At 47.4% G+C, this 26,932-nt stretch overlaps 1 protein-coding gene and 1 non-coding gene across 5 annotated transcripts in view; both read right to left on the reverse strand.

Moving 5' to 3' along the window:
* The window catches only part of LOC109678597 (contactin-associated protein-like 4), a 130,690-nt gene that overhangs the window by 37,740 nt on the left and 66,018 nt on the right, over positions 1–26,932 (reverse strand). For 3 of the 4 annotated variants that reach the window (XM_074072299.1, XM_074072301.1, XM_074072298.1), the window contains exons 4-12: positions 24,670–24,817; positions 18,994–19,197; positions 18,207–18,391; positions 16,172–16,315; positions 14,961–15,225; positions 11,320–11,466; positions 8,000–8,171; positions 4,065–4,171; positions 2,883–3,002 (exon numbers count right to left, since the gene is read on the reverse strand). In XM_074072299.1, coding sequence (XP_073928400.1) covers positions 2,883–3,002; positions 4,065–4,171; positions 8,000–8,171; positions 11,320–11,466; positions 14,961–15,225; positions 16,172–16,315; positions 18,207–18,391; positions 18,994–19,197; positions 24,670–24,817 — 1,492 coding nt within the window. Of the gene's footprint in view, positions 1–2,882; positions 3,003–4,064; positions 4,172–7,999; positions 8,172–11,319; positions 11,467–14,960; positions 15,226–16,171; positions 16,316–18,206; positions 18,392–18,993; positions 19,198–24,669; positions 24,818–26,932 lie in introns of those variants that run through there. The other variant, XM_074072302.1, reaches the window with a different exon arrangement.
* On the reverse strand, positions 2,528–2,634 carry LOC141422808 (U6 spliceosomal RNA). The gene has a single exon (XR_012447531.1). It is a non-coding gene; the product is annotated as a U6 spliceosomal RNA (small nuclear RNA).

A 26,932-nucleotide genomic window follows, 5' to 3' on the forward strand; every position in this document is an offset into this window, starting at 1 on the left:
GGACTCACTGGTCTCAGGAGGAGCTGAGCCTGCTCGGCTGATGGCTGAGTGTCGTGTTTGGACCACAACATGGAGCACTGGTGAATAAGAGAACATGGAGCATCCACGTCTGACCAAGAAAGCCTCCATGTCCCACCGTCCTGTGTGACTCCACCCTGGATCCTCTACGAGGAGGACTGGGTTAATGACCCACGTTCATTGGGCTTGTCGCACTCAAAGCCGGCAGAGCAGCATTGTACTTGCTGTGTGGTATCCTTTCAGCCCCATCCTGCTTGCTCTGGAGACAGCAGCCTCGGGAGCAGACTTGAGACTCAGCTGCAGCCCCATTGCAGTCCATGAATTCATCTTCTCCCTCCTCTTGCAGTCCCCTGCCCCAGACACTTGCCTGGTCTTAACCAAACACAAGTAAAGGGTCAGAACCAGGAGACAGGACTCTAGAGGACCCAGAGGTGGCAGGGTCTGCCACAGATGGCCCGTCAGAATCACATTCCAGAGTCTGAGCAGAAACAGGCTAACTGTGCAGCAGGACCCATGCCACCTTCCAGGAACATGTCCTGTAGTGACCTCCAGATGGGCTCCTGCCTTTTCCTGCTTACACGAATCCCTGGAGTTTCTATGATCAGAAGGACCTTGTCCCAGGAAGATGGAACAGGAACAGCACTACAACATCCAAGGCTTCATCCAACTTTAGCCCTGCATATGGTCTGCCCATTTTGATTTTACAGGTGTTATCCAAAGCAGGTGGTATACTTTACATTCTATGTGAATCCAAGCAAAGGACAAGTCAGGAGCACTTTTCTGCAATTCCCATGTCCCCACTGGAGAAAAGACAAAGAATCCTGGAGAAAATAGCTTTGGTGGCTTGGAAACTGACCTCTAGAGAATGAGGGAGATGTCCTCACCACTAGATGCCAGGTGGGCTCATGGCCTCCTTGGAACAGAGTGCAGAATGAGGAGGAAGCATGGGCACTTCCAGAGCAGAGGTGTTTCATGGAGAAGTATGGGACTTTCTGTCCACCTTTGGCTGGGCCAGAGCATTTCTTATGGTTGAGCTCATACTCACTAGCTCTGGGCTGTGCTTGGCCTTGTGTTGAAACCTGCCTGGAAGGTGTGTCAGGTGTGAAGGTGGCTGTGTCTACCTCTGGGTCCCCTGAGTCAATATGGCATGCTCTGTGATAGGAAGATCTGCCTGACCCTTGACCAAAGCAAGTGCAGTCAGGTTTCATGTTGAGTATTGAGGGACAGAAAATAAGACTTTAAAAGTCATCATAACAAATCCACCCATAAATGATTTTGTTCTCAGAGCAATTGTATTCCTAATAGGTGCATTAATCTGGTAGGACCGCCATAATAAGTACCACAAATTGGGTAGCTTACTACATGGAAATGTATTTCCCCACCGTTCAGGAGTTCCTAAGATACAGCACGGAGGAGTTGCAGAGTACATTCTCCTAAAGGCCTGGGGAGGACCCTTCCTGGATCCTGCAGCTCCTGGGGTGGCCAGGGTCCTTAGCATCTTGGGCTTATGGCTGCTTTGCTGGGCTCTGCCCTGGTCTTTTGGCCTGGTTTCCTATAAGCCTTCAACTCCTTCCTTTCTCACTCTGGTGCTGGCCATTGCATTAGGGCCACAGCAGTCCAGTGTGGCCTCACCCTGCCAGACTACATCTGCAAAGACCATGTTTCCAAGTGAAGTCAGGTTCCCAGGTCCAGATGGGCATGGACTTAGGGCTCATTGTTTCACCTGGTACACAGGGAGACACAGAATCTGCACGGACACCTGTATCCACCCGCTTTACTCATGTTTCTGAATGGAGAGGTAGCATTAGGCTCCCATAGCTGCAGCTGTAGGTCACATGTCATCACCCACCATGGGGGCCTGGACACGGAGACCTCAGTTCAGTGAGGGGTCAGATAGATGCACAGATGCACAGTTACTGTGCTGCAGTTACAGAATAGAGAACCATGTCTGCTCAGGACTACTGCATTTTTTTGTTTTCTGATGATTGTTATCTGTGAGTAGACTTCTTCTCTTTACATACTACCTACAAGGGGAAATTCTTCACTCTACTTGTTTTTTATTGCCTTTTCCTCATGGATGCAGAAAGAATGGTTTTCACACTCATTTGAAAACTAAGTATTTCAAATTTACACATTCATTTATCCAATTCAGTTGGGTCCTGAAATCTTTCATTTTAGGATTTAATAGTCAATTTGTGTGTGTGTGTGTGTGTGTGTGTGTGTATGTCAGAACTGGGGTTTGCTTGTTAGACAGGTGCTTTATCACTTGAGCCACTCCTCCAGCCCTGTTTTGTGTTGGGTATTTTTGAGATGGGGTCTTGCTAACTATTTGCTTGGGCTGGCCTCAAACCATCATCCTCCTGATCTCTGCCTCCAGAGTAACTAGGATTACAGGTGTGAGCCACCAGTGCCTGGCTTAATAGATGAAAATTTATCATTAAACATTATGTAGATGGATCACGTGTGCATAAATGAAGTAACTATGAATTTTCACCTTTGAACTATTTTTTTTAATATGAAATGCTTCACAAATTTGCATGTCATCCTTATGCAGGGGCCATGCCAATCTTTTTTGTATTGTTCCAATTGTACTATATGTGCTGCTGAAGCAAGCACTTTTGAACTATTTTTGAATGTTTTTACATCAAATGCCCTTTTTTTGGTGGTGCTGGGGTTTGAACTCCGGGCCTGTGCATGCTATGCAAGTGCTCTACCATGAGCCATGCCCCAGCTGTTAAATCAAATGCTTTCATTGAATAACTACCTACTATCGCCAGGGTTGTCCTAACGTGGTTTCCAACCAGGTAATTTTTACATGCTGGCCTATGACTTTGTGTTCAAGTCTAAATCTGAAATAAACTCACCTGTCATGTTACAAAAGCCTGGGAAGGGCTCCAGTGGTCCACTGCCATCCAGGTCGAAGTAGTAATGACCTGAGGATTTGCCCTGGTGCTTGTAGGCCTCGCAAGACTGCTCATGGCGAGCTGGGGACCATGGAATGGAAACAGCACTTAGCATCTTTAATCAAAGCTGAAGGGAATTCAGGTTCTGCTTCATAGTGAACATCTGCCCTCCAGGAGAAAAGCGGCCCTATCTTAAGCTGTCCTAAAGTTCTGTGTGCGCTAATACATGTAACTGGCAAGAAGGAAGGAGCGTGGCAATTACTTTTTAAAAATTCTGTGGTGCTGAGGAATGAACCCAAGGCCTTTAGAGTGCTAGGTAAGTGCTCTGCCACTGAACCATGCCCCAGTCCTGCAGTTACTTTGTAACTCTTTTATATCCCTAAAGGCGAGTAACAGCTGGGAGAGTCCAATGGGAGTCAGTGTGTCATGATACATGATACATGGGAGGAGATCACCAGTGCATTTCAGCATGAGGACAGGCAGGGATCCAACCTGGGGCATGGCCATGTCTGGACACCTAGGGTTGGGGAGCTCCAGACGTGGGATCAGGAAGGCTGCTAATATCCTGTAATGCTTAGCCTATTCTAAGAACAAACACTTTTCTTCCCCAAATGTCAGGAATGCTGAAGTTGGGGACCCATCTCCCAGATGAGGGATGATGGACTGATGCAATGGGACCTAAGTGCTCAAGTGTTCGGCTACCCTAGGGATGGAGTCAGGTCATCACACAAGCTGTCAACACAGGCTGGACTTCTAAGAACTTGCAACACATACTTCAATCATCTCCATCATCAGCATCAGGGGCAGATGGCAGGCCTGGGTCTGAATCCCATAGACTCAGCCCTCTGGAACTCCTTTCCAGGGCCTCCTGAGAATCTGCTTGATTCCACAAAGACTAACACTTTGGTAGTGATCAGGCCCAACTTCAGAAACCAAACAAAATGTTTGGGACATTGGATTTTGTCTCACATGTTCTGATTACAGTTGGTTTCCTTTGTCTGTTTCCTTCATGTTACTTCATCTTTCCTATAAAATTTTCTGTTTCTATGACTTTAATTAAGCAACCTAGAACTCAATTATTTGTCTGTTAGCACTGCAGGAGAAGGCATGCATTATACAGAGAGGGTGGGGAGCCTGACTTACAGCGGTGGCAGGTGGCACCCATGTAGCCAGTGCTGGAGCAGTTGCAGTGGAAGGCTGTCCAGGTCTGGGAGCAGGTGCCGCCATGCTCGCAGTAGTTGGGCAAACACCTGCAAGAAAGAGTGATGTCTGTTCACCAACAAAAGTATTCAGAAAGGCAAGAACAGATGAGCCTGTACTGAGGGTTTCAGCCCCATACTGAGCCCTAAGCCAAAAAATCTGTCAGACTCCCTGGATGCATTTGGACAGTTGGCCCTGTGACCCTTCCCTTCTCTTGGAGAACTGTTTCTTTTTTCTTCCACAACAACTCACCAGTACTTTACATTATTAGTCAGGAATAGCAACTGCTTATGAAAACAGCAGTGATGTCTTATCATGCTGAATTTCCTGTTGTTTTAGTTTTCAAAAGAAAGTGGAAGGGAAGGGAGACTGGGAGGAGAGATAGAGAGAGATGGGTAACATGTGTTACCCACATGTTATGTTGGGCCAGGGCCCTGCAGGCTGCTTATCCTGGGCTCACAAGGGCCACTCTGACTCTTCTCCACTTGGGACTTAGAATGAAAGGCCAGTTGGCACCAAGGTTTTATGTGCATTTTGCTTTCCCAAGAAAAACAAGTGAATTGAGGAACACTCAGGAAAACTGACAGCTGTCTTTGTGTGATGGGAACTTTGCCATCTTCCCAGCTAGATGAAGAATGAGGTACCTGGGACTTCACTTACAGAACTTTCCTGAATTGTAATGGGGCACTGCTTCATTGATTTTCTTGAATATAAATAAAGACAAATGTTCATTATCAAATATTAAGACAACCCAGAGGAGCACAAAAAACCCCCATAAACATAGTTTTGTAATCCTAGAACATAAAATACCCCATATGGTTATGCATACATGCATGTTTATGCTGAAGTATGTGGCATGAAATTATATATGATATTTTGCAATCTCTTTATCAATGATTCATTAATATGTCATGAGCGTTTTCATGTCAATAAATTTATGTTAGCATTAGCTCTCTGATCACTTAAAGAAATCAATGACCATAGTTACCACAATTTGTTTAAAATGTTATGTATTTGAATTTAATAGACATCTAGAATGATGAAGAGAAGTTATAAACAATTAAAATAGCAAAACAGTAACACTAGTGATGAATGAGATACCTAAAGAACAAGTCCTATAGAAAGTGATTTTAGCATGTGCAGAGCTTAGTACTGTGTGCAGAAAATAGACGGGGTCCCCCATTTCCCAGGTAAGTGCACCATTCTCTAATCTGCACATGTGTCACAATTGCTCACCAAGTCCCTTTCTCTATTCTTGGTCAAAGGAGGAGGAATCCACCTGCTCTACCCGGTGGTGGCTGGCCCCTGCTAAACCTCAGCACATGGTCTCTTCCTGCACACCCAGGCTCTGGAGTCCCCTCCAGGTCCTCAACCTGGTGGCTCCCTGAGACTGCTGTGAGGTTTCCATTGAGTGAACCACACATGGACACCCTCCTGCTTAGGACTGTGGATGGGCATCTCTTATCAACTCCCCTCCCATCCTCTTATCATGGGCCTGCACGCTTGAGAGTCTGTCCTTGCCTGCTCACTCCCCCTCAGGGACCAGAGATCTGACACCAGCAGCAACTCCCAGACCTGGTCCCTTTGCACACCATGGCCCTGGGAAGGGGACGCTACATTTTATCTGTTGTCAGACATGGTCAGTGCTGTTGTGTATGTGTGCATGTCCATGTGCTTGCCTCTATGTGTGAGCCAGCATTTGTCACACTGAATGTTATGTTACACAGTACCAAATAGGGTAAATTCACAATCTGTAACACTCCATCTAACACCCCAGTCATGTTAAGAAGCAATAAAATATGGTCATGTAAGAAGGAAAAACTCATTAACCAAAACCAATGCAGAATTGACAGAGGTCATGCCCTTGTCCTAAACAAGAAAAAAACACAGTGTACATATGGAAGACATAAAAAGGCACCAGTTAACTTTCTAGAAATTAAATTACAATGCCTGACATAAAAACACACTGAATAGTGTTAATATCAGATTAGACATTACAGAAAATACTAGCTAACATGTAGGCAAAGGAGAAAATAATCCCTTAAATGAAAAACATGAATGAAACATGTGGGCTGTGGACAATTCCCAGTGGTCAACTCTGCACAAAATTAAAGTTGCCCCAGACAGAGAAGAGGAGCCGAAGGGAAAATATTCGAGTAAATAATGGCAGCAAATCCCCCAAATCTGATGAAACTTAGAAACCCACAAGCCCAAGAATCCCAATGTCACATAAGCACACACAAATGGATAAACTATATTAAAACCAATTGCAATGAAATTGCTTAAACTGCAATGAAGACCATCGTTAAAGCATCCAGTGTAAGGAAATGTTTTGTCCACAGGGAAAAGAGAAAGATAACAGAAGATTCCTATGGGAGATGATGGGGCAGGAAAGAGGGAACAAGACTGTGAAGCAATGTAAAAATCCATCAAATGAGAATGCCACACCTGGTGAAAGTGCATTTCAAAAACAAAGGTGAGACAAAAACTTAACCAGACATCACATGTTGAAATAGTTAAGAAACATGTAAAAGAGCAGGCCCAGAGCTCTGAAGAATGAACATTAAGGAACTTCTTCAGTCAGAGGAAAAATGACCCAGAATGGTAGCATTCGTCTACACCAAGGAGCAGAGAGCAATGGGGAGGTACCTGCATAGCTGTGCTGGTATGGCTATGCTGTCATTTAAGTTTTGTTAAAGAGAATGACGTAGGGAATATTTACGACATGGGTAGAATGAAAGCACACTGACCACAGCACCAAGACTGGGAGGAAGCACAGAGAGAGCAGCGCTGTAAGCCACACTACAGGTCAAGGCTGTGGTTCTTCTCCAGCTGGTTATGAATTCGGCACAAACCTGGTCAAATTCCCAGAGGAAGTTTTTAAAGAAATGTACAAGCTAATTTTGAAATTCATATGAAAATTCAAACACCTAGAATAACCAAAAAATTGCAAGAAGAACAAAAGGAGTGAGACAACGGGCTTCTGAAGCTACTGTGCCACTATGGTAAAGTGGGGTAGCAGTGCTGGGGACATGGCCTGCAAAGGGGCAGTGGTTACCAGCAACACCTCCCAGCCTCATCATCCAAATCCCATGTATAAGTTTATTTGTGAATGTCTCCTTTTTACAAGTTTTCATCATGGAAGGAATTTTCCATCCAAAATTGATAGAATGTGTACATGTGGGAAGATTTTCTGGGTTTTAAAAAAATCAAGTCTTAGAGTGAGTCATCATTTGGTGAGAACTGTGCTTTCCCTATCTAATTACTGTTCAAAGAAAGACTAAGGGGCATGGTGAATCTGAGAACAGATAAAAATGAGTGATGCTTATTCCAATTGGATAAGAGCTGATGGAAAGGGAATGTTCAAGTAGTGCTCACCCAAAAGTACATTGGCAGTTAGGTGGGAATGCAGACTGGTCATGCTGTTGACCCAAATAATTCAAGTTGCAGAGCCTTGCAACTCCTGCAATGGCAGCATTTAAGCTCCGATCTTTTTCTAATTCTTTTTACAGTATGCATCTTCTCTCCAGTGACACCCCTGCAATGTCCTGTGGACAATGACAGTGACATCAACAATGTGTGTTCTGAATGAACGTGGGAGAGAGAGCAACACTCTAGCACCTTCTGTCCAAATGCCAGAATTCAAGAGACTCTATTTTACACAACTATGAACATGATTTTCCTTACCTTCTCATAGGAAGCACAATCATCTCACTTTCTGTCTAATATTGGCCTTTGGGTGGGGGGAAGAGAGATAGAGAGAGGGGGGGCGGGGAGACAGAGAGAGACAGAGACAGAAAGGGACAGAGATGGGACAGAGAGACTGTCCATCCAGGGTACTTTTGTCAAGTACAAGGTTGCCAGAAAGCTGCCCTTACCTGTCCAGGATGCCACAAGTGTCTATCTGGACATCGCTGAAGTTCCCCAACACCCCCTGCTGCACGGAGATCAGATCCGCTGGGTGGGCATTGATGGAGATGCCTCTGAGACATCCCTGGAAACCACTTGGTGAGGGCTCACAATCAGCCCCAGGGCCACGAGGGAGGCACCCTGATCAGTCAGAGATACAAGAGAACTGGTGAGTGGGACACACTGCACACGGATCCCAGCCTGAGAGGCAGTGGTGCCTCCGTGTACAGATGCCTGAGGCTAGACTTAGGGTGGTGAGGGGTCTTCTGCTCATTGGAAGGACAGGAACATGGAAAATAACAGAGTCAAGAATACAAAAAAGATAGACCAGGCATGGAGCTTCACGCCTGTAATCCCATCTACTTGAGAGATGGAGGTAAGAGGATTGTAGCCCCAAACCAGTTTGGGGAAAAAATGCTGGATTCTATCAAAAACGATCTAAAGAAAAAACATCTGGGGGTATGATTCAAGTGGTAGAGCTGTTGGGATTTAAAATTCTCTCTGAACATGAAGCATCATCTTTATGTAAAGAAAACTGAAAAATATAACTCCTTTTAGCAGTATGGATTTTATGTGAAAAATCAGATGCACACAGATTTAAAATTAGAATTTAAAATGAGGACTTATTACATATGCAAACTGCTAGAACTGGAGTTTGAACCGTGATGTTGAGCCTCAGTGTGATGGGTCACTTCCTGGGAAGCCCTGTGAGTGCCAGGCTCATTCACGTGGGTTCCTAAAGACTTGTGGAAGCAGGTCTTTTAGGTGAGTTAGGTAAACATATCAGCAAAACCTAACTTTGAACATTAATGTCTTAATACCATAAAAGGTAACAGCACATAGACAGTGGCACGTATGTCCTTCCAAAGTGCTACCTTGCAGCAATGCTGTACCGGAAATAGATTATCACTTGATCATTCCTGAAGTCCAGACACCACCTTTGCCCAACTGCACCCTTGGTCCCAGGCAGTCCGTCCTGAGCCTGTCCAGGTGACAGTGGCCCTTGATTCCTGTATCCCAGAACCTGTGTGGCTTTCTCCCACCTCACTTCCTGCCCAGTCCTCAGAGCCCAGGTGGAGGATGAGGAACCTGTACGCGGGCAGCCAGTGCTGGCGGTGAAGCAGGGGGCTTTCGTCAGCATTACCAGAAAGCCGCCACATCTGCTCATGCTGTCAGCATTCAGGTCACATGATGCTGGGCGTTCTTCTGCTTATAGTGCTGTGGGACTTGGATTTTGTACTTCACTTGTTCCTCATCCATAAAACAGTACCTCATTAATCCCTTTCCTGGAGCATCATTTTTCCCTAAGTACAGGTTTAAAAGTTTTGTCATTGTTTACATTTAGGAAATCTCTCAATTATTCAAATGACAGAAATTAACACTGTATCACTCCTAAAAAAAGGGGTTTGAGATGTTATGATTAGTTTGTTACATTTTAACAAACTATAATAAACAATGTTTTTAAGCATAGAGTTCAGCTGCCAAAATTTTTTGGTGGTTGTTATAAGAACTCCCCTGCAGCCCTATATTAATGGTCACAGATATCAAAGTCAGGGAAAAAGAATCAGGAAGCAGTCTCACTATTGTCAATCCGTACAGCTTTCCATGTATTTAGTTACATGTCTGATTTTCATTTTTGTTCGAATAAGTCAAAACTACTCAATGCTTTCTCTTCCCAATAATTTACATTGTGACAAATATGAGTACACATGTATACTCCATTGTAAATCACTTTAAGTACTATGTGCAAATAGTGTGAAATTTTAAATTTAAAATTAAAAATCATGTCACAAAGTTCTGGTTTGACACTGAATCTTTTTTCTCATTGTTTTCTTATTTTAAGGGTAACACATACAGTTCAAATAGCTAAATACCTACCAAAGACTAGACACAGTGAATCTGTTTATCTCCACAACTGAGGACTACAGCATTACCTGCCCAATATTGAGTATTAGGTTCAAAGGATATTAATGCAGTAAAATTTTTGAGTAATCACAATATTCTAGAAATATAATAATTCTGCCAATCTTCCTTTTTCATAAAATGTGTTTAAACTTTTCAAAATAAACTAAATGGTGAAACTGCGGCTGTGGGGCTTCTCAGAGGAATGGCCTGAGCCCTGGCTGTGGGAGGAAGGAGGCTGCAAACCTGGAGGGTTCAGCTCAGTCCCTCAATGGACACAGGGCCTTTGAGGGCCAGGAGGTGTGGGGCAGAGATGTCCAGCCCCGAGTCCATTGTTGACTAGCAGAGGGAGCAGTGTCCTCACTGGCTGCATCCTGCCCATGACCACTGAGGGATGCAGCAGTGTGTTGGTAATGAATGGTGTCTTTGCACCAGGCTCTCTTGTTGCCAAGTGAAAACTTAAATGCATCCCGTAGCTCTGCTTGCTTTTAGTTGATTTTTTGAAGCTCTCTAAATTTGGAAGTCACAGAGCCAGGCAATGCATCATTGGTTTTCCCACACACCCACCTATGCTGTAGGTGACATCTCTGACCTCAGTCACCTAATGTGTACGAACTTCTCCAGGCAGTTTTTCACTCCCTTCCTCTGTTCTCTGGGGAAAAACTTCCTATGTATCCTAACAGCCATAGAATTAACTATTCCTAGGAAAAGAAACTTAGAAGATATTAATGAGATCTTTCTAATTAGTGACTTTTCTTTAGATTTGCAGAACCCAGAACATCCTGTGACCTACAATACCTCCTGTCAGAAAAGCCAAGATTCCTAATTACTGACCTCCCTCCCCACAGCCCACAGACCAAGGGAAGATGGTCTTTGTGGGTGACAAAGTTTGGTTTTCTGGCTTTCCAAATCAATCTTTTCCCTCACCCAACAGCAGGTCCTCAAGTCATTGGCTGGGAGTCCCACTGGACAGAAGTCCAAGGCCAGAGCAGACCTGGTGGGGGGATCCCCTTGGGGGGTACACTGGATCTTCGCCTCTGCACAGTAGAGGTTTCCCTGACTCACAAGGAGCCTGGAGGCTTCCCTGGAGGCAGCACCAGAGAAAAGTGAGGGCAGGAAGGACCTGTGGGTTTGTCAGCATTTGGGATGTGAGCAGGAAGACAGGCAGTAGGCCCTGATAAACATACCTATGTAAATGGATCTGAGTCACAAAGGGACTCTTGTGATTTTTAGTGCAAATTTTACCTCAAGAAGTGCTTAGAAAGTAGTGAAGTTGTTTGTATCTGCTGAACTCTGGGGAAATCAGCCCTATGTGCAGAACCAAGGAAGTAATACCCCTGCCATAGCATGGAGGGCAGTGAAGATGGACGGTGGTGTCTCTACTCACCTCCAAAGCGGTAGCTGTTGCCTGAATCCATCTCCACAGGGACCAGGGCATGGGTGGCAGCTACACCCTCGTCCACCACCACACTCAGGTGGCCCCTCTGAGCCACGAGGGAGACAGAATGCCATTGCCCATCATTCAGCCCAACATCTGGGAACCAAAGCCAGGTAAAGGAGATGCCTGTGAGCCACAGATCCCAGGAATCAACAAACCCAATAAATACAGAATTTGAGGAAGGGGGTTGTCACCCATCTACCCCATCCTGCCAGTGTGCTCTACATTGTCCCTATCACCTGGCCCAGCTCTCTTTCCTGCTCTGTCCTTGTGACTTAACTTTGGGGGATACAGAAATAGTTATTCACCCAAGTTCTAGGGGAATGTAGAGAGCTCTGTTATTGTCTTACATCACAGCCTCCGGGTCAGGACCCTGCCCAAGGCAGATGCTGTGAGCCACTCCTGTGACTGAGCTTTGGACAAGGACTTCTACTATCAAGGTGTGGTGTTGACCTGGGTACCAATGCTGTGTCATCTGTCTATCCTTACACATCTTCTGAAACCTCCAGAAGTCCCTAGCCTGGACCCACAGGTGTCTCTACTACTTCTCTCGTCAAGGTGCTGAGCAGGCCCTCGCGCTGAATAGAATGGGGGTGGGGGGTGGGGGGGGGGGCTGAAGCTCTCCAGGTTAGGAGGGGCTGAGGTGGCCTACTGCCCACAGGTGTCTGATCCAGGGCCTGGTCTCTGCCGCTCTGGCATGATGGGCCAGAGACCTGCACTGCTGCTCAGGTTCTGGAGGAGAGTATCTCCTGGGCCAGCTGCCTCGGTGCACCCAATTTCCAGTTATTCAAGAGAATCTGACAGTTGGATTTTAATGTTAACTCTCCTGTTTTTTTAAATTTTTATTTTTTATTATCATAAATTAAGTGTAGAAGGGAGTTGCACTGTGATGTTTCCACACATGGTTTCAGTGCACTTTGAGCCAATTTTCCTCCCTCAATCCTTATACCCCTTCAAGCAATTTTTAGTGGCCATTGCCTGCTGCTTTAAAAGAAAAGTGAACAAGAAATAGTGCTGTCCACCAGAGCACAGGTGAGGGCAGCCATTCCTATGGTGGACAGTGTTTGGGACCCAAGAGTAAACATGGAGCTAGTTAGAAAAATAGTTATCACACTGACCAAGTCAATACAATTGGAATTTCACATTGTTCCCATGTAGGTCATGGGCTGCTCTAGGGGGACCACTGTCATCTGAATATCTTTTGATTTGACAGTCAATCTTTTGGCAAAGATTAACAAAATGTTTGTGTCACTCAGAGTTATATTTGACCTGTACTTGGTTGAAATAGTATTTTTAAACAATTTGAAATGAAGTTTTCAAAGTTGGAAATTACACTGGAATTTTTACCCAACAAGGTGTGTATGTATGCAGGTACACAAATTGTAACTCAGTTCAGCTCCATTTTTAGCACATCAGAATCTCAAGGAATAACAGATTACCATTATAAATCTCCTATAATTAAGAAAAAACACTCTTTAATAGAAAAATTAAATTTATTATAATCATAAGTATGTCATTCTCATTAAGTTCTGTTGAAATTTCATAGCTGTGTTTCAAACAGTGCCTTAATTATCAAATGGTCAGCCTGAGAGCCCTAAGTCAAAAAATCTTTGCTTATGTGGAAGGAAACTGTCAAATAATCTATAGTTCAATCACATAAGCTTTAAATACAAAATTTCGTTGCTTCACTAAATCTAACAATAAAGAATTTCACCATGAAGAACAACAAACAGTGGGAATTGGTGGACAAATGTCTGATCACAGGTAACCAACCCTCTTCAACCATGAGGTTGTGTGTTCTGGGTCCTGTGCACAGCACGGGGTTAGTAATGTTGGACTCCTAGAGCAGACCTTAAGTGGGTGACAAAGACCACCTTGCCTAGCAAGTTGTGAGCCTGTCCCAGAGCTCATTGCTCTGATACAATGTGTGCACCTTGTGTACCTCAAATAGATACAAGGTATCATCACCCTTGGTAACGGGGGTTAATGCACCTGGAAGCAACATTTACACTTGGACAAAGAAGGCAATCAGAAGTGTTGTACCCAGGTAAGCCTCTGGTTCTGCACCTATATTCACAAATGGTCTGCCTCCTGCTAATTTTGAACATGGCCATATTTAATAATCTGATGTAGCTCTGCATGGCAAATCACCTGCAAATTTGATGGTTTTTAACAGCTTCATCAGTTTCTGTGCCTGGGTGGGCTGTTGGTAGGATTTGGATCCTGTGGACCGAGAGCTCTGCCCTCAGGACCCTCCCCTGGGACTCATGGCATGACTGCTGACCAACCAGGGTCAACCAGCACATGGCCTCACTACCCTGATCCCAAGATGCCCATTGCTTTTGTCACTAGGTCCAGCCTGCTGAGAGGACTGTGTGGAACAGGACACCTGGAGTGAGGCACCTGGGCCACTGGGGTGTCCACCAGATCAAGTCCTAGCTGACTTCTGTCAGGTCTGAGCTTGCTGTGAGGATCTGAAGGTGTCTCAGAACCTTATTCCCAGCAGTTTTTCACACATTTGCACCAACATGCCAGGAAAAGGATTCAGGCCTCTGCTTGTAAAGTGTCACTGATAAGATAGTGTGTCTCAGATGTTCTGTGTTCGGTCATGACTGACTCCCAAGGGTAGTAAATCCTACAGTGACAGTCCATTGGCTATAAATTGACACTCTTCTGTCCCTTGCTTAAAAACTTGCTCATGCTTAAATAGCAAATCTGATTTATGCTTCCCAGGCCCCGACCTCCTGCAAACTCATCTTGTTATTAATGTGAAGTGGGCAGGCAGAGGTCAGTCCTTTGTAAAAATATCCAAGGACAACTGATTTTGGAAGTTCTACTTTTATTTTTCAGGGATGGATAGATGGAGGAGAAACAGGAACAAGTTTTAGTTTTCTATACTTATAGAAATGACATGCCTGGTTTTCTTCATGTTTAGCTTCAAGGGAATTTTCTACTGTTTCTACTTTTTTCATGTTTCACTGCTTTTGTTAGAGGAAGTGTGTCACTAGGCACCACCGACCAACGATTAAATGCAGGGCCTGGGTGTCATTCTATATCACCAAGTGCTCTACCCAGCTCTTCACTGAGAATTCTGATATTCATGGGCAGGAGAGAGTGCAGTCTTGCCAAAGCAGTGCCCCAGGTGGACTCCACAGACCATCGTTGTCAGAGACTCCTTAATGACACATCACTGATCACACAGCAAATGGCAGGACTGCCTGGGGTGCACCTCCCCTCAGTCAGCTCCTGTGTCTTATGGACAGGTGTTTAACTCTAGATAGGTACTCAGCCCTGAAGCTGAGGCTGGTTTGACCAAAGCTTCACATAGAGGAGGAAGACACCCCGCAGTGTGCAGGGGTCCATCTCACCAGCACCTGCTCCCACCTTCAAAGCTGTCTTCATTGTGTGGACACTTGTGTGACTAGTGGTCACAGCTAACAAGTAGTGTCACCAGTGTAAACAGGAGATGGCTGTGTTCAAGGGAAATGAGGCTTGCTTCTCTCTACCCAAGGAGTCACTTTAAAATCTGCACTGTGTGAAGCTCGTGGGGACCTATGGAGGGGCAGCCGAGTGGGATTGGTGAGCATTACCTGTGGTGACCTCACTGTGTGTGTGTCCTGGAGTTGAGTGAAGACCCAGCTTGAGGTTTCCGTCCTGGAGAGCGAGGAAGAATCCCCCAGAGTCATGGTGGGATTGGCTGGAAAGCAACAGCCCTGTGCTGTCCCATGTCCGGAACTGGAAGCTGACAGAGGCCCTGTCCTCCCCTGGGGTGCTGGGCAGCACTAAGTAGCTGCGGGTGCTCAGGAAGGTGGCTGGCATGGTCTTTGGGCCTGAGCAGGAGAAGGCCACGCTGCCCTGGGGATGAGATGGAGGTGCTGAGGGGTCTTCTGGAGAGGCACTCTTCTAGTCAATTGATCTCTCAGACAGACACCTTACCTGTCCATGTCCTCCCAGGAACCAGCATTGCAAAGCAGCCCAGGGGAGTTATGTGCTGCTGACCTCAGAGTGGACTAGCAGCTGCCCCTGCCACTGGCCCAGCATCCTTAGCCTCTGACTCACTGGTATCAAACCTACCGCCTCTCTGGAGACACAAACATGACAAAACCCCTTTCTCCCCTGAGGGCTGGGGATCTGGCTCCAGGAAAGTCTGGGTGAACTGCCTCAGGGTGACCCAATGACCATGGAGGTCCCAGTTTCCACAGAAGGACCCAAAGGACCCATGAGCCAGAGCTGATGGCTTCTGACTGGGGCTGAGTCTGCTGTGAAAAATTCATCTTTCAGGAGAAGACCTGTCAACAAAGTCTGAGGGATTAGGCTTTCAGTGGAATGATGTTTAACTGATATATTAATGACAGGACAAGAGGACAGGCTAAGCCTGTGTCCTATGGCAGAGCCTTCAGAGAATCCTGAGTTGCAACCAAAGCCTAGGTGAAACCAACACTCATGTTTATTCTTTACCATCTGCTGTAGGTCACAGAAAATATCACAACAGCTAATTAGGTCCCTGTCTCCAAAATCCCAAGTTAGCACTCTGTTCCCAACATCTCAAGAACACCTCCATGTTTAACATCAGGGCTCTGGGGGTTCTCATCCTGTGAGACTGGCAGCTGAGGCCCTAGAGGACCTTGTATCCACCCAAGGAAAGCAGGAGGCAGGCCTTCATCAAAGCCACATTTTCTACCTCATGAAACAAAACATTAGCTGCATTTGCTTTGGTTTGGGTTCACTCCTGTTGCTCCTGTTGGGGAGCCCCTCAAGCAAGGGTTGCCAGCCTGTCCCTGGGGGAGGGGGCAGCTCTTACCGTAATGAGGACCTGTGGTCTGTGCCGCTTGGCCATGTCAATAATATTGTCCCCATTAAAATTGATGTTTTCCAAACATCCAAGGAAGTTTTTTCTTTGAGACGACTCTGATTTCCTGGGTGTTGCTATCCCTCCAAAGCTGATCTTAGAAAGAAACATAACGTCAGTAATGTTCTCTAGTAATGATTTTCTGGCAATCCACTTAAAACATCTGTGAACCATGGATAGACTAATTTTGCATCATTTTATATTATGAGCCTGCTGATTTTAAGAGAAAAGACGCCTTATGTGATCTGCCTCAGCCCACATGGGAGCCTCAAGCCTGAGAGTAGAGGAGGTAACTCAGCACTGGACTGAGGACCAGGGTCAGGAGATGGGCAGAGGCTGCCTAATGGGTCATGGGTGCCACCCTAACAGGGGACACTGTCTTTTTTGGAGACCCTGGCTAGGTTAGTGCCTATGCCAGTAGGTTGTCATAGAAACAGCATGCCTGACCTTGAGATCTCTGGTTCCATCTCTCCATGTGCTCCCGCCTCTTGCACATGCTTCTGCCATGACACCATTGCCATGTTGTGATATAGCCAGAGGCCCTCACAAGAGCTGGGCAGAGGTGGCATCTCCAGCACTGTGAGCTGAGTAACTGTTTTGTTTGCAAAGCCCCCAGCCTCGGGTGTCTTGTTATAGCAATAGGAAACAGGCTCAGATAACAAGCCAGACACATGGTCCCTGGAGCAGAGCATTCTAACCCTGTATATCTGTTTCCCTCTTAACCCATAATATGCTTTCTCTTTGAGAATTTCCACCTGGGGTGACCTTCCACATGACTGGCAGGTCCCCTGCTCAGGTGCAACACTAGGTGCCCTTTGGGATCATCTGGAGCCCCCACAATCCCTGGTGGGATTGTGTCCGTGTCCTGCTTCCATCTGGCCCTACTGTCCACTACCCAGGGCTCTTCCCAGTAGGATGACCTCAACATTCAAGGTCTGTATCTGAGCACAGTACCTGGAAGGCTTCATAGAGCAGGCATGTCACTGTCCTATGAGGGATGCCTGTCAAATCCTGCCCTGGCTGTGTCTGGGAGGGGATGTCTCATCTCTCTGTGTCCACAACACAGGAAAGAATGACCTGCCCAGACACTAGAGTGACCTCCTATTAGTATTCACCCCTGATGGCCATCCACCTGTGTGTGAAACAGCAAAGTACCATCTCTCCCACATCATTGAGAGTCTATGGAAATAATGTCATGGATGATAGTAAGTAGAACGTCCTGTGTGACCTGTTAGCTGTACCTACCATGCCATACATAGCCAATGAACACAGCCATTGTTCATTTTGTGTTAACCGCAGATAAACTTGAACCATCCTGCAAAAATGTCATTAAGATGTTCTGTCTTGGATTGGAGGTGTGGCTCAAGTGGTAGAGAGCCTTCAAGCATGAAGCCCTGAGTTCAAGTCCCAGTCTCACCAAAAAAAAAAAAAAAAAGATGCTCTATCGTAATGTGATGGGCAGCTAGTAGAGGAGGCAGGTTAGTCTTTAGCATTGAATAGGATGGTGTGCTCATGTGCTACTATTTAATATCTCCAGTTGGAAAACTTTGCCAAATCTGTCATGTTTTCACTGAAGGGTCTACATATGTTCCACAGCAGGGAGACATTCACAGGTTTGGGGTTCAACAGATGGCTGGTCATCTCTTCCTTAGTGGACCATGCCCTGAATACAACACTGGGGATTGTCAAGGGTCAAGAACTCATCAGGGTAGAAATCCCACACCCACCTTAGCAAGTATCTTGGGGATCCCCCTGTGTGGTTCCTTTGAAAGGTATTTCTCTGCTCTCTCCAGACTAAATGACATTTAAATCCCACAGTCTTAAGGTTGGGATGTGGTTCAGTGGTTGAGTACTTCCCTAGCATGCATAAGACCCTGGGTTCGACCCCCCAGTGCTGCAAAATAACCCAAGAAACAAAACCAAAATCCAATACACAAATATACGAATGAATCCTATAATCTGCTCTGCAGATGAGGAAGCTGCACACCTCAGCATCCAGGTCCTCAGGACTTGGGGCTCCTGGGGCCCAGATGTGCTGTGAATGCCTGTCAACTCTGAGGTCCACCTGCTGCCCTGATTGCTTGACCAGCACTGAGTGCCAGTGTTCATCGTCCAGCAGACTGCCCAGCACAAGGCCATAGGGTGCAGACAGCGAAGGCTGTGCTGTGTCACCTGGGAAGAGGGAGAAGAGCCTATTAGGTCCCATCCAGCACTGTGTTCCCAAGAGGAGGTGGGTGTCTCCTGCCCAACCACCGCTGCTGTGCCATGACCACAACACTGCCTCTGCCTGTAGTCTCCACCCCTAGCCTCGCATAGCCGTTTCCCTAGAAGAGGCTCTTTGCTGTAGCTGTTCCTCAAACCACTGCATGCCTGTCCACATCAAGACACGGCAGTGTGCTCTACCAGGAAGACTTGTCACCTGAGTAGCCTCCGACCATGTCTGGAGATGTTTTTGATGGTCACAAGTTGGGAGTGAAAAGCAGGAATGCTGTCAATACCCCACCAAGCCAGGACAGCCCCCATCACAAAGAACTACCTGGTCCAAAGTGTCAGCAGGGCCAAGGTTGAGAGCTTGGGACATGCCTAAGTAGCCATGCCTGAATGGCTACTTTACAATTACTACACCACAAAGTACTTCTGCAGGCCAGCAGCTAGGATCCACAAGGAGAGGCCCAGCTTCCATAATGAGTCAGAGATGGGCACAGAATACTTTGGTACAAATTTCGCCCAAGGGATAAGACCCCTGGCCTGATTGGCCAGTCACGTCACGTCACCTGCATTGATGAGCAGAACAAGTTTTCCTCCCGCCAGCTCCAGGGTTTCGCTGCCTCCGTTTCTTCCCCCTCTGTGGAACACGGTCCCTTCTCGCTGCATTGTTTTAAATTTCAAAGAAATGGTGTGTTTCATTGAGCCACTGCCATTTTGACCAAATCTGTAAAGTAGGGAACTTTTCCCATCAAAACCAATCACGTCTGATCCTACAGAAAAAATAATGAAAGGTGTTCTAAGAATCAGGATGCTTCTTCATGTTGTGAAACATGGGAGTCTCGTAACCCATGAAACAGACATATCCACTCACGTGTGCACAGTCATACACGTGCATAAATTTTCACATACACACGTTTACACATATGCACAGCCATATACATGTGCATAGATGTGCACATACAGACACAAAACACGTTTGCACATATGCACACAAGGACACATGAATGTTTAAATGTGAACACACACATAGGCACACACAATACATGTGTGGACACATGCATGAATAAACACACACACATGTATATACACAGGCACACACACAATGTGCACACATGGGCAAGCAGGCACACACATACATAAACAGCACACGTCCAGCTTAGTCATCAGAAGATGCATCATTTCTTCCAGCAGCAGTTAGTGATGAACCTAAAGGTGTTTTTCCACAATCCACCCATAGAATTACTCAACACCATTTGAATGACTGTCATGCCATTAATGGGCTCTCTTCACAGTGAGGTCAATGCCAACCCTGAGAACTGCCTGCTGTGTGCCTGTCTCTCCACATCCTTGAGGCTGTTTCCTGTCTTCCTTCTACTGATGAGAACTGAAGCATTTCAGAGGAGGGGCTGCTGTTCCAAACTGCAGGTCTGACTGTTCCTCACTCTCATGTCTGCACTCCCTGTGAGGACGACTTTCTCACAAGCAAGACCTTATTATATAGTGAGCTTAGATGCTTCAGATAATCCAGGCAAACACCAAGAAGCCTCTGCAGCAGAAGACTTCCCCTCCCAGTTTGCCACAGCTGCCCTGCCGTCCCTTTCAGACATACCTGCTCTATCCCCTCCCAGGTCACATGCACTCTCTTCCTCCATGGAACCTGCTGAATATTAAACTCATACAGAAAGAACACTGTCATTGCCTAGGAGGAACTGCAGCCATTCATGGAGCTCTTTAAAGAAGGGTGAAAGAAATTCCCTGGGAAAATGCCTGTGTGCATCTTCTGGCGTTCCCACAATAGGGTAATGTCAGAGATGATGAGCAAAGGGGCAACAGCTGTGCTGTTGGGCGCTCCAGGTGATGCTGGAGCAGTGAGAGGGGAAAGGAGGTATCATGACCCTTGAGGGAGCAAGGGGCACTGTGACCTGTCCGGGAACCATTCCCACAGGACACTGCTGCAGCTGACCCTTCAGCTGGGAGTCAGAGCACAAAGGACTTGACCTCCTTCCTCCCTTATCCAGGGACACACACTCCAAATTCAGCCTCAGTAGGTGCCCTGAGCTGATGGAGCCCATGCCACCTGCCTCCTGGGTGCTCCCACAAACATGAGATGCTCACAACACACACGTGTACACAGACACATGTATAGACACTCATGCACATGCACAAGACAATGCGTGCATTCATGTAAATATACACGTGTATACACACAGATACACATATGTTCAGACATACAGATATACATGCATGCATACATGTGCACACATGCACAAACACACGTGCACACAAGATGCATGCATAGATGCACACAGGCACACATGCATACAGAAACATGTACACACACAAGAGAGTTCATAAAGATCATATAGATGTAAGTATTTGGAGGTAGGGGTCTTCTGACACTTGAAAAATTCCCTCAAGGTTTCCTTTGGGAAAACTTTTGAGAACCAACCCACAGCCTGCTTGGGCTTCCCAGTTGACCACTGTGGGTGGTGGCATGCATCACTGAGCTGTCTTTGCCTTGCAGTGGGTGCCTAGGTGGTGATGCCTGGTGTCCACTGAATATAGAGATGTATTCACCCTGTGCCTCTAGCCCAGGTTCTGTCAGGTCCTTGTGTTCCCACTGTCAGAGTGGCTGTGACCATACTGGGCATTAGCCAGAACCCATCTGCATGACTACTACATAAGTATGCAGTGCTGTGCCTCAGAAGCCCCTCACAAGCTGTGCTCCAGCCCTCTGTGCAGTGGCACAGACCCTTGGTGGGTCACTCAGTTTGGGTAGAAAGGAACTTGGTTAAATGTCCTCCCCACAGGGTGCTTCTCCTTCCCTGCTGCCTCATTTTCTCCAGGGGATCCTGACTGAACACCTGATGACAGTAGGTCCAGCTTCCAGCTGCAGAGGCCCAGCTGGAAGAGTGCCAGCCCCAGCTCCAGCACTGCTCATCACTACAGAGTGAGCTTTTTCAGTCTTAAGTGACTTGTGTTTGGTGTCACGTTGCCAATGCCACCCATTTTCCTTTCAAAGATGGTCAACATTCAATCAGGCAATTGTAACACTTTCAGGATGCATGTTCAGCCAACTCCCCTCAAGATCCCCTTTCTTTCTGTCTGGATGTCAGCTCTGGGCTGATCTTGGAGGCACTTGAAGACACTCTAGCTGCTCACTCCATGCTCTTGATGATGTTTATTCACACACAGATTCACAGATTAACAAACAGTAACAACATCACCTACATGGTTCAGATGGTCATGATAATAGATCTGGTTGCCATGGAGACAGAGCAGGTTGCCATGGATGCTCATAAGAATGTCACCTGACCTGTACAGAGATGGCCAGGCAGTTATCAGACAAGGAGCTCTGAGAGCTGACCAGCAAGCCCTCAGGTGTAACAACTGGGTGGGGGATGAAAGGAACTAGGCATGGAGCAATGTGGGCTGAACACTTGGTGGGTGGGTGTGAAGTTCAAATATGGGTGGAACTGAACCATGGTGTAGAGCTGAGAGAAGGATCTGCAGGAGGACCATGTGGTCCTGGGGGTCACACTGTGCTTGGGGTCTGGGCTGTCACAAAATCTTGCATAACTAAGCATTGTGATGTGTGATCCTTTCTATATGTCTGTCATACCTCAAATATCTGTTCTCAAAAACAAAAACAAAAACAAAACAAGTGAAGTCAGGCAGGGATTGTCCAGGCACCAGGGACCTTCTGTTCAAGGGCCCATGACCATGTGTTGCCTCAGGGTTCCAAGGGTGACAGCTGGGTCATTGGGGCTGCTGCATGGACTGAGCTGCCAGGGTAGAGGGAGACTGCAGGAGGACTCGGGATAGAGCCTCAACACAGAGAGAGGGTGTGGGGCCACATCTCCATATATGGGGTCACACTTGGGAAGACTCTTCTCACTGTGAGGGGGGCCGGGATGCCTCAGGGAAGCTGTGGTTTTGGGGCAGAGCCCTGTGGTCAGACAGTAAGAGTGTAGGTGTATTGAGAATAAGCCTAACAGTGGAACCGCAGGGCCACTGCTGGTGTGAGGCTAGTGTGATTTCACCAGTGCAGTACTGGGTGTGAGCAGGCCCTTTTCTGTAGGAAGAACACAGGCCACGGACAGTTTTATGGGGGAATAAAAGAAAACCTTCAATTTTGATTGAATGAGGAGTCTTGGGGAGGTTGGATGTGGAGGTAGATAGACTCCAGAGGCCTGTGGAGGACAGAGATGCAAGTCAGCTACAGCCTCTTCTAGCACAGAGGAAGCAGAGGAAAAGCCTGGGTGACCAAGCCATGAACTCCTGGCTAGCAACCAAGCTCTCCTATCCACATGCCAGGCTGCCCAGCTGTCCTCTTCACAAGGCCTCAACTGCAGCCCACAGGGCTGGACAGCCCTGCACAGCAAGAAACCTGCTGAGTTTAGGGAGGACTCAGGCCCTGCCCACACAGCTTGCCCTTTGTAGGAATCTCATCCAGTTGGCTTAGCGAGAATCCCCACCGTGTCTATCCCAGTCATGTTGTCCTCTGACCCTGCATGGCCTTTGAGCTGTGAAGCAGCTATCGCTGCTTGTGGACGGGGTGGAGGTCACCTCTCCCCATCCAGTACCCGGAACAACCAGCTCCCATCACTTTAACACGTCAGAACTCTTCCCCTTTAATACAGGAGCCCACAAATATGCAGAAAAACATGGTGCTGAGGGTTGGATGGGAACTCTGGAGAAGGAATGCAGTGTGTGGGGAGTCATGGAGACTAGATGAAGGGGGAAATTCATCCAAAGCCTGCAGGGCAGAAGAAATCCTGTGGTACCACCTGACTTCAAAGCTGGAAATGGGGCAGGAGAGACTGAGGCCCAGCATGGGAATGGAGGCCAATTTAGGAGACGAAGGCCCAGCATGAAAAATGGGTCCAGTGTGGGAGACTGAGGCCCAGCAGCAGCACTGTGTGGGAAGCACCTGGAAAGGAGATGTCGGGGTCTTCTTAGGGTGGAACTGTGGAGGGAGGGAGCAGACAGTGGGGATGTCCACCCGCATCCACGTACCACACTGGAAATGCACTGAGGAGTGTGGAACCATGGGCAGCTCTCGAGATGAACTGAAGAGCTGCATCCTCTCCAGAGCAGTGGCTCTTTCTGAGCCTGGTGACAGATCACCCTGTGAACTTAAGCCATTCTCATGCTCCCCACAGCACAACTGTGCTGAATTTGGGTCACTCCACCCCGAGGGGAGATTAAGCAATGTCATGGAAGCAAGGGCCACACACGAGAGCCACATCTGGCCTCAGGTGTGGCATTCTCAAGGATGACTGCCTGGGAGTCCTGGGACCTGGAGGAGACACAGCCTCCAGCTTAGATAGATCTAAGAGAATGTGGTGGCAGGGGCTTAGCTTAGGTGCCTTTGGGCTCAGGACAGTCCAGAGGTACAGAGATGGGTCCAGGAGGGAGTCCCACTAGGGTGTGACTGCCCCTCCAGACTCCCAAGTCTGGACAACTCTGAGTGTCTGCTCCTACTGGACTCCACTCCCAGCCTGCTCCCCAAACACTGCTCACAGGTCCCAAATGACCCCCTAAGCCATGCTGTGCCACCTCGCTTGCACTGATCTGTACATCCACTTCCTGGTGTGAAAACATGGACAAGCCTCTGTTGGGTCACCTTCCACAGCTCTCCTCAACCCCAGCTTCTGAGGACAAGAGATCTGCACAACTCTGTTCCCCTACTTTCCACTCCCCACAGAGACTCCACATCCAGGAGGCCCCTGCATGACCTACCAGCCATGCAGATCTCAGGGGCTCATGAAATAACAGGAGGGAGGGAGGGAGGGAGGGAGGGAGAGGGAGAGAGAAACACAGAGAGAGCAAACAGAGAGATAGAGAGTGTCGAGACAGGGGCAGAGAAAAAGAGTGATTAGGGCAAAGAAAGACAGAGAGAGAAGCAGAGAGAGGCTGGAGAGACTGAGAGGTGCTTGCTCTGGGCTGATAGGGCTGCAGCAGTTGTCTTGGCCTCTGCCTCCTCCTCCTCCATGTGAGGAGGTGACCTTGTCAGGATAACCTTGAGCAGTCTGAAGTTTCTCTCTTCAGCCTATAAAGAACAGGCTATAAAGAACAGGACAGAGCCTTAGGCCATGGAGGGTGTTGAACAATGCCATTCTGAGCAGGGCCTGGATGTCCCTCTCAGTTGGTGCTGAGGATATGTGGTGCCCATGTGGTGGTCCATGATGAAGGAACAGGTGCACCTGGCCTCTGACCTTTAGATTGGGGACACTTACGGTAGGCACATCCATACACTTCCACTCGCATCCCGATCCTGCCATCTGGGTTCCAGGCCAAGGGAAGGAAGCGCAAGTGCCGGGCCTCCATGGGCGGCTGCAGCCTGTGCTGCACCACGCTGTCAGCATTTGTGTTCCCTGGGAATCCCTGCAAGGGAAGACAGGAGGCTCAGAGCACATAGGCTTTCACCCTCTCCCCCTCTTTTCTCTTCCATCCGAAGCTGAGCAACCCTCAGATCCCCCAGAATGAGATGACATGAGATACCCTTCCAGCCTGAGTTTGGTGTGTCTCCAATTTCATGTGCCCAAAGGGTCAGTGGTCTCTGGGCCTCTTTATGAGGGCACTGACCCCATCATAGGGGCTCTACTCTCATGACCTAATTGCTTCCTGAGGGTGAGGATTTGGGACCACAGGGCTCTTCCCTCCAATGGGCATCACTGAGTATGTACATGTCTGAGCATGCCTCTGCGTGTCTGTAAGTGTGCACACATATGAATGTGTCTATACATGTACAGGCACACAGGGACCCAGTCTAGTCTCAGTTGCTTTGTGTCCACTCCTGCAGTCCAGTGAGCAGGAACTTTACAGGTGCTCAAATCCCATTCGTTCAAAAATCAATGGAATGTCTAAAAGTGTTTTCAGTGGGAAATTTAAATCTGTATTTTAGTAAGAGAGTCAAAACTACCAAATCGATTCGTTCTTCTCCTGCAAGTAGGAGGTCAGGTCCTTGGATGCAGTCCTTGGATCTGGCCAGCCCTCTGGGCCTTTTAAAATCCAGCCAGAGCCCTGTTTGGGCCCGGTGAGCCCATTCTTACTATAAATCCATGGGCTCACAGCCTCATGTCAGCCTCATGTGCTCCCATAGGCCAGGGGCAGAGAGAGGCTGGAACCTGGGCTGGGGTTCCCACTTCCACAGCCTTAGCAAGACGCCCCACCAGGCTCAGAGAGGCTGTTATGTAGAGCAGGGTTTAACCCTGTTTAACCCACTGCCAATCCAGGAAGTCTGTTAGGTCTCAACATTGTGAATGTGAGAACTCAAGAGTGAAATTAGTGCTTCTTAGGGTGCCTAACTCTAAATTTCTGTATGTGTTGATGATATAGTTACAGTTCCATTGTCCTGATGTCCAGGAAGGGACTCCAGCATTTAGCAATAATAAAAAGAGTGAGCACAGAGTGTGGGAACTTCCTTCTGTTGTCTTTCACTCTGGTGATCAGTTGCCATGACTTAACAGATTGCTGTGCCCTTGGGTTCCCAGGGAGCCCGGTGGTGTCCACTCACCTGGGTTGTGAGCCATCTCAGAAAGGATGTCTGTGTGTGTGTGTGTATGAGTGAGACGTGCAAGGTGAGGGCTGCCCATGAACACTGTGAACCAAGGCCAGGGGCTGATCTAAAATGGTCCCCTGAGAGCCATATGGTCCTGAGTCAGCAGTGGACCTATGGCTGCCAGACTCAGCTACTGCTCTGTAACCAGAGTTGGGACCCCCAGGCTGATGCCTGCTGCTCACCATCAGCCTTGGTGGGTGAGTGTCTGCTTCAGTACTGCTGCTCCAGGCCTCATCAGTCAGACTCTAGCAGTGCCAGCTTGGGAGGTATTATATTTCATCTAAAGTGCTCCTATGATGCTGCTAATGAACTGAAATTTTTATTTGAAAACCACTGGCACATTTTTAAACCTAAGGACAAGAGAGGACAAGGAATCCGCCCTGGTGTTGGCCTCCTGTTCTGGGCCATGCTTCCATTTGGAAGACTCCAAGCCACAGAATAAAACTGGATTTAGAGGATCTCTGTTCCATTTTCATTTTAATGGTAGCGAAATAAGCTGAAAGAAATTTTCATTTGAGAAAATATTTTTAAAATCTCCTCCGTAATTTTTGAGAAAAGTCTCAAACCTATGTGGATTAGCAGAAAGAGGGACAGGCACAATCTAGGTGCCCAGGGCCATTGACCCTCAACTCGGCCACATTCATTGTCTCACACGTGTGTGCATGCTCTCATCCACATGTACCCAGACATGCATGTGTGTACTGCACATACCTACACATGTGCAGACATGTACAAGTACAGTTGATGGTTGCTGTTGAACCACTTGAGGTAGTCATCATACTCCTGTGGCCATCTGGCTGGATTGGGAGATGCCTAGAAGATTAGTAAAGCACCCTTCTGGGTATGGCTGTGAGGCATCTCCAGAGATCATTAGATCATGAGGGCTCTGACCTATTAATGGTTTTATCCATTGGTGCATTCAAAAGTGGAATGGACAA

The sequence above is a fragment of the Castor canadensis genome, chromosome 4, assembly GCF_047511655.1.
Source record: "Castor canadensis chromosome 4, mCasCan1.hap1v2, whole genome shotgun sequence".
Classification (NCBI taxonomy): domain Eukaryota; kingdom Metazoa; phylum Chordata; class Mammalia; order Rodentia; family Castoridae; genus Castor; species Castor canadensis.